The sequence below is a fragment of the Aegilops tauschii genome, chromosome 7 (genome assembly GCF_002575655.3).
Source record: "Aegilops tauschii subsp. strangulata cultivar AL8/78 chromosome 7, Aet v6.0, whole genome shotgun sequence".
Classification (NCBI taxonomy): domain Eukaryota; kingdom Viridiplantae; phylum Streptophyta; class Magnoliopsida; order Poales; family Poaceae; genus Aegilops; species Aegilops tauschii.
The window spans coordinates 555148277-555159267 of NC_053041.3; the positions used below are offsets into that span (position 1 = coordinate 555148277).

The following is a 10991-nucleotide window of genomic DNA, read 5'->3' on the forward strand; positions in this document are numbered from 1 at the left end:
AGAGGTCTAGTGTTTTTACATTCATTTTGAAAAAGGATAAAGTCGTATAGGTTTCTGACTGGGAGGTCGAGATAAGTCAAACGACCACTCCAGAGTCCATAGTCGGAGTTTTTTTTTCTTCGGGAAACTGTCGATCTATTCATCTTCAATCATGGTAGTACAACGAACACTAGAAATAATAAAAATTGCATCCAGATTCATAGACCACCTAGCGACTACTACATGCACTGAAGCGAGTGAAGGCGCGCCGCCGTCATCGCCCCTCCCTCGCCGGAGCCGGGCACAACTTGTTGTAGTAGACAGTCGAAAAGTCGTCGTATTAAAGTCCCATAGGACCAACGCACCAGAACAACAATCGCCGCCGATGAAGAGAATTTTAGATCAGAATGATTCAACCTGAAGACACATAAACAAAGACTAACAAAGGCCGGATCCGAGCGGATCCACCAAAGACAACCACCGACCAAATCTCGCGAGATCAGCCAGAGACACACCTCCACACGCCCTCCAACGATGCTAGACACACCATTGAGACGGGGGCTAGGCGGGGAGAACCTTATTCCATCTTCAAGAAGTCACCGCCGTCTCGTCTTCTTGAGCAGAACACAAACCCTAACAAAACTTAAAGAAGCACTTGAAAACGGAGCCCTCCCGCCGGCAAGGCCCGGGATCCACCGCGCACCCATGGCCCTTAGGCCACAGGAAACGTGAAAGATCGGCAGCGCCGCCGACGTGAGGCAAAAACCCTAGCCGCCTTTTCTTGGAGGAGGGACAAAAGAAGGAGACTGCTAAGACCCACACTTTGCCATACATGAAAGCCATAATGCTGATGCCCCAATCGGAAATGAACATTTTTATTGGGTGTGGCTAGGTCTCAGTTAAGTCTCAGTCAAGTGACCTAACATATGAAAAAAACAAAATATTAAAACTTTTAAGTCTCGGTCAACTGAGATTTAGCAATCCTGATTTTTATTTATATATCACGAGCGAAAATTGCAACCGTTTGATTTGCGGTGCACCCATCCACTCGACTCTCACAGTGTCACCTCACCTGTCGATCGCCGGGGCACGGTGGACTTTCGGTAGCAACACATCCGCTCTCCAGCAAAGCACGACCCCGAGCCCAACACATCCATTCCACCGCATCGCCTCGCTTTCGACCGCGCCGCTATTCGACTCGCGCGCTCCCGAAAATTCCCCGCCTCACTCGCCCCTTCCTCCCGCCATGAGCACCTCCTCCGGCCGCCGCTCCTCGCCGCCGGCGAGGCCGGAGGCCTCCTCGTCCGGCCAGAAGCGGGCGAGGGGCGACGACGATCCCGGCACGTCGCTCGTTTCCAACCCCGACTCCGCCTCCGCCTCCGCCCCCGCCCCCGCCCAGAACCCTCGCCGGGGCTTTGCCTCCTCCCCGTTCGCCGACTTCGGGAGCTACATGTCCGCGAAGAACAGCAAGCTCTCCGCACAGTTCGACGCCGACGCCTCCACCTCCGCCGCGCCCGGGGCCCTGTTCGCGGGCGTCTCCATCTTCATCGACGGCTTCACCGTCCCCTCTAGCCAGGTGCCCCCGCCGCTCGCCGCCGGCTCATACTGCAGTCGCGTGATTCCGTCGGATTTTGTTGTAGCTTCATGGCTATGTCGATTTCCAATCTTATTAGTGTTTGGGGATTGGCAGGAGCTGAAGGAGATTATGCTGAACAACGGAGGCCGGTTTGTCAACTACTTCTCGAGGCACACGGTGACCCACATCATCTGCACGCACCTCCCGGAGAGCAAAATGCGGAACATGAGGTAATACAGATGGAAATTCACTTTCTGTGCCAGTCTACGGACGCGTGTAATAATTATGTTTTTATGTGTGTGTTGACCATGACACTGTTGCTGCTTAATCCAGAGCATTCAGCAAGGGTCTTCCTGTTGTCAAGCCGGGGTGGGTGGTGGATTCCCTTGCAGAGAACCGGCTCCTCAGCTGTACTTCCTTTCCCCCTTCCATTTTTGTAACAAGCGTGTTAGTGCTGAATGATCTGCTTCATTGTTGCAGCTTTTCCTTGAGTGTTTAGTTAAACCATGTTGCTAGTTTTTTCTTGTACAGTATAATAATAGGTTTGGTTGAGTTGTGAGTTGCATCAGTGTACACTGAACTCAAACATTGCTTGGGATGAAATACAAGGTACTTTGCTAAATCATTAATATTATTTTGCTGCAATGAACAAACTATTCTTGGAAAGCGTCGTTTTTAGCTTAAGATAGTAGCCCTGAAAATTAAAAAAAATATCAAAAAGGTAGTAGCCCTGCACGGTTGTCTATTCACTAGAAGTCCACAGGCATGTTAAATGGTTATGATCTACAGTTATGCCTAGTTCTGTGCACACGTTCCCTCAGCTGTGATGCAATTAGTAAGATCATTTTCTCCAAATTTTAAATATATGAAATCTAGCCATATTTATCAATATAAATAGCAGGTGCTAGCACAGTGAGCAAACTTTTTAAAATGAACACAATGTTAATTATTATGGAAAGATTCAATTCTTTGCTTATTTCCACCTACGATAATTTTATTTATTCTCACTGAAGTTGCTTTTATTTAATTCAGTAGTGCACATGTATAGCCTGTGAAGTTCTTTTATGACACCCAAAGTTTGTATGCACTTATATTACTTCATTTGTTCTTGTACGTAATTATGATTCAGTTTTCTTATTTTATCTTAGGGGTTCCATACCAAATAAGTCAGCATAATTCTTCAAGCCGAAAGCAGATGAAGCTTTCTGCTTTCTTTTCTGGGAAACAAAATGGAATACGGTATCAGAGCAATCAAAATGATGAAAACAAAGACCTTGAGTTCCAAACTTCTTCTGCTCAGGAGGGATCACGTGACCAAACCGAGTCTTGTGAACAGGAAGGGCCATTACTGAATGTGGAGGTAGCAGAAGACTCACTATCCTCAGATGAACATAGAGTTCCATTAATGAATGTGGAGGTAGCAGAGGACTCACTATCCTCAGATGAACATGAAGTTCCACTGATGAATGTGGAGGTAGCAGAGGATTCACTATCCTCAGATGAACATGGAGTTTCAACATTTGAAGAACGAGATGGTGAAGATTTTGCAGTGGATGAGGATGATAATGCCTGTAAAATAGCATTTTCAGAAAGTATGGATAATGACATGGATCCTGAACTTCATGTGGCTCAGTCTCCTGATGCTACTTCAAGGTGTTCAGATGTATGCGGTACAGGCTCTGTGGGCAGCCATTTGTCAATTGGTTCATTGGAGAAAGATACAGCTAAATCTTCTAGCCGGTCACATTCAACCCTGACAGATCCTAATTTTGTAGAGAATTATTTCAAGGCATGTTCCTCAAACAATTTAGCGTCATCGATGTTCCGTTATCATAATTGTTACACTATTCTTGGCATGGTGTGGTTTAAAATTGTAACATTGCCACTGAAGTCTCGAAAATATTCTCTTTTAAAGTAATCACATTTATGTCCAAGTCCTGTTCTTGTGTTGGTAAGGATTGGCAGAATGCAATCTTGTGTGCAGTAAGTGTATATGGAGGGTGGTTTGAGGTTTCATTAATAATTTTTGAAGCTCGTAATTACTGAAATGCGTTGCTGCTTCTATTTCATTATAATATCAGATATCTTTTCATAACTGTGATGTTCCATTTTTCTGTCACTGATTATTTTTACAATAACCTTATTTGGTACTGTAGCATTCTCGACTGCATTTCATTGGGACTTGGCGAAATCGCTACCGCAAGCGCTTCTCAAATTTACCTGGAGCTAAAAGCAGTAAGGGCAACAATGATCATTCAGGGAAGAAGAAAACAATCATTCATATTGATATGGTAATCTTGTTAACATGTCATCCTATTTGCTAGCTGTACAACCACAAACAAATTGTACTTCTATACTCGTAAATTTGGCCGTGAAGTTCTTTTTTTTTTCTTTCCTTTTTTTTTTGCTTTGCACTATATTTAGCTGTATAATTAGGCATATCACTCTGTGACCTTAAGAATCCAGGTTTAGTTATGCCATGCTTATGAGTTAGGAATCCCTGATCAGAGATCAGTCACAGTTTTGTAACTTGGTATTTAAATATAATAATGAATCTAATAAGCATGGTAAATCGAAATTCTACTTGTAAAGGACACACCATCTTTTTAGAGAAAAGAGCTGAAAAAGAGCTAAATACCGCTAACCATGACTTAGTTCTCCATGCCATTGGATTGTGCGGAAAAAAAAAATCATCCACAGAGACTAGCAGGTAAGCAGCAAATCAGATCTTTAAAACTTCAGTCCAAGCTACAGATTTCAGTCAGTAGTTGAATTAAATACGCACAGAAGACTGAAGATCAATATTTTCTCAGTTGCTTATCTTGATCCTGGGCATAACCTTTCTGCAGATTCATTACTGTATTTTGGTATATGCAGCGTATGCCAGAGCTATTTGCACCATAGTTGTTATCTTGACATTTTACACATTTTCTCCAATTCCAGGACTGCTTTTTTGTATCCGTCGTCATCAGAAATAGGCCAGAGCTGCACGATAAGCCAGTAGCAGTTTGTCATTCCGACAATCCTAAAGGAACTGCAGAAATATCATCTGCAAACTACCCTGCACGAAACTACGGTGCTTTTATTTTTATTGGATATCACAACTGGAGCTTAAAATCTTGTTACTATGGACACATCTGAGTATTTATGTGTCCTCTTTCGTGGGTTCCAGGGATAAAGGCTGGAATGTTCGTTAGAGATGCCAAAGCTCGGTGCCCTCACCTAACGGTTGTTCCTTATAACTTCGATGCATACGGGGAGGTATATAGTTTACTACGATGGTCAGTTCACCTTCAAATTTTGTCTGGACACTCCCGTTGTTATAATTGAGATGTTGGTATGGAACTATTGTAGGTTGCGGATCAGTTCTATGGTATTTTGCATAAATATTGCACTAAGGTTCAGGTATGTACTGTATTATCCCATGATTACTCAGCATGTATTCATGTCAATACAATCCTGGCACTGTGATTGCCACACTTGCATCCAGAAGTCTAACAAAGTTATTTAGGCTTTGAGCTGTGATGAAGCTTTTTTGGACATGACGGAATGCTTACACGATAATCCAGAGGAAGTTACAGAAAGAATGAGAAATGAGATTTTTGGTACAACAAAGTGCACTGCCAGTGCAGGTATTGCTGAAAACAGGCTCCTAGCCCGATTAGCCACCAGATCCGCAAAGCCGAACGGACAGTTATTTATTTCATCTGAGAAGGTATGCGTCGATGTTAATCACGTCCATCCCTAGATTTGTAAAACCGTTCCATTCCATGTACCAGGTTAGTTTAAACGAGTTCCTGTTTGGAACAACAATTTTGTAGGAATAAATATGAAGGAATTGCCCTGTTCCTTACATATTTCCGTCACTTAAAAAACAAGCCATCAAAGTTGATTACAACTGCGAGGTTGAGTCAACTAGACAAGCTTATTGACTAAGAAAGTGCATGTTCTGTTGTTTAGAAAACTGTAATTTGTTTCTGGGTATGTTAGATCTAACTACACCGTAAGGTGCTAATGGCTATTCACCTGGAGAGTATGAGGTAAATGAAAAATAACCTTGAGAGTTTGTGACTGTGTCATGTAAATCTTTTGTGGAAAATATTTTCGATCTGCTTACTGATATTACTTTAGTCTTTGCATACAGTTGAATATAATTCAAGACAGTTAATTAGTGCAAGTATTTGCTTTATTCATCATGGCACAGTTTCTGTTGACTTGCTTAATTGACTTCTGTTTTGTCTAAGAGCAACACTGTTACAGGTTGATGATTATTTGAGTACCCTCCCTATCAAAGCACTTCCAGGCATTGGTTATACTGTTTCCGATAAACTGAAAAGCAAAGAAGTTGAACACTGTGGTCAGCTTCGCAACATTTCAAAGGTTTTTCAACATCGTATTTGTGTAATTTAATATACAGTTGTCCCTTCTCTTCAAGGAAATTGACAAGGGCACAGTCCAGTGATCCTTTATTTTTACAAGTTTGATACCAGGCTTGACTAAATTTACTAATATGGATTCGAATGAATATCAGTTGTTCCATCTTTTTCAACGAGAAACTGTTTGTCAGTTTATCTGGGATATCTGCTACCTATTATATCACGCATTGCCATATCTGTGATTTGGAGGTCTGTACATATGGTTTCTTTACTGATTTCATTCAGTTAACTTACTACCGTGCAAACAATCCTTATATAGGATGCTCTCCATAAGGACTTCGGAAAAAAGATCAGTAATATGCTATGGAACTATTGCAGAGGAATTGATCATTCAGTTGTTGAAGCTGTTCAGGTAGAAGCACCCTAGTTTTTTTTTTCTGTTGTGAGAACCTGCACCTGTATTGTCAAGGCCATAATTTTCTTGCAGGGAAACATGCAAATTTGATGCCAGTTTTGTGTTAAGGTTGCATAGCTAAGAATGGTACCTTGAGACTGCACACGGTTAACTAATTGTTGCAAACGCCTCGAAGTAACTACATTTATGTCATTGTTTTCTCCTGAATTGATCTCGTAGCCAATTTCATAGACAGGAAGTATGCCTTGTGAATACAAGGAACAACAGCCCCCCTGAAATTCGAAGAGCTGTTTTTGTTTCGTAAAGGTGTCCTGTCTTTTAAAAAGTAATTAATTATGTGAAGGATGCATGCCTTCAATATGAATTCAGATTAATATTGCTTATTTTGTGCACATTTTACTAAAATGCTGAAGATAAGTTTCTTCTTACAGATGTACAAAATGTTCTAATGTTCCTTTGGTATAATTCTTATGGATTGTCGCTATTGGATACAAAAGTCATAGGGAAAATGAAATATAATTATTTTGTTCTAAAGTATTGTGTGCCTCCTGCATGTATTTGCACTATTTTTGCTTTATTTTGGTTTATGATGGTTTCCCCCTAGCTTCTGCGTAGCATGGTAATGTGCTGAAATACAACTGTGTCATATGCATTGCTTGAGTAATAGCTCAAGATAGCGGACACATCATACACGATTGGACTAACTTGGTCTCCAAGAATTATAGTTGTCTTCTTTTTAATTGCGTTAGCTGTTGACATGGGTGCATTTTTTTTCTCATATGGATCAAAGGTTTAATTTTACTTATCACTGATACCTAGCAGGCACTGTTGATTTTGGTAATCTTTTTCTTTTGGAATCGAATAATCTGATATATTTAAACATTTTTTTGGGACCCAAATAATACAGGAAACAAAATCTGTGGGTGCCGAAGTCAATTGGGGAGTCAGATTTAATGAGAACAAAGATGTATGCTCTTCTTTATTTCTCTTTCCTGTTTATTATTTTAGTGCTGCTCCTTTTCGTGTTTGATATATTTTTTGTTTATTTGCAGGCTGATAATTTTCTAGTCAACCTCAGCAGGGAGGTTTCTTTACGCTTACAAGGATGTGGACTACAGGGCCGTACTATTACCCTTAAGGTTCTTTGGGCTGACTGAACACACCTTTTCTCTCCATTTCTTGCCAGTTGGTTAAAGGTTCATAGCCATATGTTCTGCCTTGAAGGTGAAAACAAGAAGGAAAGGTGCTGGAGAGCCACTAAAATTCATGGGGTGTGGTGACTGTGAAACCATGAGTCGTTCTACCACGGTAAGGGTTAAATAATGGCATTTGAATATAGAGTTGTGTCATTGTGCTGTAATCTTAGTTTCCTTCGGCTTTTCTGTATGAACTTGGCTATTCTGTCTCATTGTTTTGTAATGTTGACCATTTTCGGCAAGGGTTTGGCAATTATTTATCCTGTAAAATGAGTTTTAGTTCTTAGAGCATATGTGCCTGTTATTTTATTTTTTATTTTTTAATGCATCACATGATTTTTTTGTCGCTGCTATTTTACCTTTCTTTCTTGTCCTTTGTTGTTTCAAAGATGACAGGTGCAACTGACAATTTAGTCACACTTCAGAGAATTGCAAGACAATTGTTTGCAGCTTTGCATGTTGGTAAGTTCGATATATTCTTCTCATATCTTATATACACCGCTGTAGACTGCCATATAAGTCTGTTCAAGTAGCCTCTTTTCTGCGGTATCTTTGTTGAATACTAAGTTCTATAATGCCATATTCTAGATGTGAAGGAAGTGCGGGGAGTTGGACTAAAAATGTCAAAGCTTGAGCATGCAGATTTAGGCCGCGGAGGTATCTTCTAACTATTCAATTTCTTAACACCCTTTTGGGCATGGTATACATACATATTGCTGCACTGTTTATGTAACAACCTTTTTCTCTAACACGCTTCTAAATGCGTGTTGTTGTGCATTAGAAGAACACCAAAAAGGTGCAGTGTTTATGTCACATTGTTTTTTAAAGCTACTCTCGTGCAGTATTGGTTTTAAGACAAGTAATATTAAATGGTTTCTTTCCAGCACATTGATACAGTAAGTCAATAACATTTGCTTCTTCCACCACCCTTATGATAGCTTGCCCGAGTACGTCTCAGTTCAAATACTATCTCCAGTTTACAATGCTCATAAATTTTCTGCTAAAATGATAATTGCACTTCATTTTCTTCTTTCCCTGTTGCTTACCTGATTTTATGAATGCTTATGTCCTTATGGTTTTTATTTTTTAATGAAGCACAACAAGGGAATATGCTTAAATCATGGCTTGGTTCATCATCTGAGAAGCTCAAGAAACAATGCAGCGAGAGAACCTGCTTTCTTGGGAATAGTGATGGTGCAGGTATTGGCCCTTTTTTTCTTTGACTTTTTTTATTATATCAAGGTGTCTTTTTCCGTCGTGTAGCAAATGCATTATTTTGTTGTTGCTTTACATGCTTAGTGTTGAATTTGCAAAATTTCCGTCCCTTGGATTTGTTTAAAAGATTTTGACTTGTCAGAGATCTTGTAGGAGCCACTACCAGTGAGGTGCGAAATTTGGGAAGCTCCAGACCATCACTTACAGGTGTTGCATCCCACTCGTCAAAGGTGAAGCTTACAAGTGGTAGGTCTACCAGAGTTCATGCCGCTGAGTTGCCACCATTATCTGAACTTGATTTGGAGGTCCTCAAGAACCTTCCTCCAGAGATAATATCTGAAATGAATGACATGTATAAGGGAGAATTGCATGGTTTTCTGGGCACGATAAAGGGCGATGAAGGCAAGGAAAGCAATTCAAAATCTTGTGTTTTACCTGCCGTTAACCAGAACTCTGTACCTGTTTGTAATGCGAGGTTACACCAGTATGGAGAGCGCACTGACTCCATGCATTTGGAAAAACGGAATAATATTAAGGTGAGATGATCAGTAAACTTAAAATTAGAAACAGAGTGGAAGCACTAGTCAAATCTGCTACTTTATCATTCCTATTTTGAACCATTCCTCAAGTATCCTAATTGTTGCCATTACTCCCATAGGGGGCATCAGACCAGGAAGTTCAAACTGCCCATGCTTCGTGCTCAAGAGCCAATGAATTGATTGATACAGAGAGTGTCACACGGCTTGATTTCATGCCTAATTCTCTAAGCCAGGCAGACTTCACAGTTTTGCAGGAATTACCCGAGGATGTCAGGGCTGATTTGTTCAATGTGATTCCATTACATAGGCCAATAGATCCTACATGCTGCACTTCAAATGTTACTGAAAATAAATCTCTGAAGAATGGAGGAACTGATGATCCAAAGAACCCAGTGATTTGTGTTCTGCCAGGAAGTTCTCAGAAATGGGCCGAACAGTTCAGAGTTAGCAGTTCCCTACTATTGAATGCCATTGCGGAGCAACACGCAAATTCTATCTCCAGTCAACCTTTATCTTCAATTTTAGAGCATGTTGCTTCCCTCCTCCCTCTGTGTCCTACCTCAGGTAGCGAAGAATGGAGCGACACACTCTCCCGACTCTCTGTTCTTCTTACAGAGTATATACACCTGAAAGTTGATTCTGATATTGAAGAGCTGTACAAATGCTTCCTTCTTTTGAAAAGGTAAAGCGTACTGTTTGAGAAAAAAAAAGGGTAAATCATAGTCATTTAACCATGGTTAGATATGAATTTGTTGTGAAATAGTTGCAAACCAAGATGTGCATACTTAGTGAACATGAATTGGTATAAATGTTGTAGTTAGTCTCTCTCACGATGACGAAGGTTATTCATGAAACCAGGTTCTTATTATCAATCACTGAACTTTCTGTTGTAGGTTCTCGTCAGCATCTGAGCTTTTTCTGGAATTGCACAATAGCATTCTTCCCTTACTACAGGTAAAATTTACTTGTTCAATATTATTATCATTTTGTTTGTGGACGACATTGTTAAGATTTACCTCTGTATTTGTTGTGGCAGTATGGCTGGCCATCGAGTCCTTTGCTTTATCACTTATGGCTCTCACAAACATGAGGGATATAAACTACCTTAGTTTGAACCAGACAGTTGTTCACCTTCATCTTCGTCCTGATCATAAAGTTTTTTAGTTGTTTCTATTTAAGCTTTAAAGGTCGACGACATTTTGAAATATGAGTAATTTGTGCTGCATGTACACAAATTTGCAAGCTGGATGCAAGTAGATTCATCAACTCAGCAATTCAGATTCTGGACATTTTTGTCCACAAACTTGTCAAACTGATGAGTGAAAGCCCATCATCCCAGTAACTGTTTGGTCCTTTTTGTAGGATTCCATCACTCAACATTATGGTGGGACACTGCGTCTCTAGTTCGAAGTTCAGGTATTGCGGACCCTTTGGTGATAGAAAGGGCAGAGAAGGTGCGTAGGCGTCTCTGTGCCCTTGTTTATCAGTGGCGACCATGGAGTGTGATGACTGCTCTCTTGGTCTTCGGATATGAACTGAAATACTGAATCAGGTGTTGGAATGCGAACATTCTCGCCACGCCATGTATAAAAGGGGAAGCATGTACACCTGTAAATATTACTTTTTTTGCGAGGACTGTAAATATTACTACTTCTGCATGAAAGATGGCACGAGCTTGCATTTTGTTCTTTGTAA

At 40.7% G+C, this 10991-nt stretch overlaps 1 protein-coding gene across 2 annotated transcripts; it reads left to right on the forward strand.

Moving 5' to 3' along the window:
- The first annotated feature begins 1111 nt into the window (after positions 1-1111).
- Positions 1112-10991, forward strand: LOC109783964 (DNA repair protein REV1). 2 transcript variants are annotated; one of them, XM_073505150.1, is made up of 21 exons: positions 1112-1555; positions 1670-1785; positions 1889-2164; positions 2704-3344; positions 3712-3846; positions 4499-4631; positions 4728-4816; positions 4910-4960; positions 5067-5270; positions 5816-5935; positions 6251-6343; positions 7254-7313; positions 7399-7485; positions 7571-7654; positions 7932-8004; positions 8131-8199; positions 8638-8742; positions 8911-9293; positions 9416-9978; positions 10190-10250; positions 10659-10991. In XM_073505150.1, the coding sequence occupies exons 4-21, from the start codon at positions 2751-2753 to the stop codon at positions 10698-10700; spliced, it is 2946 nt and encodes a 981-aa protein (XP_073361251.1). In that variant the 5' UTR covers positions 1112-1555; positions 1670-1785; positions 1889-2164; positions 2704-2750; the 3' UTR covers positions 10701-10991. The 2 variants fall into 2 exon arrangements, with proteins under 2 accessions (XP_073361251.1, XP_020198164.1); XM_020342575.4 differs by having other exon boundaries at positions 1125-1555; positions 1889-1965.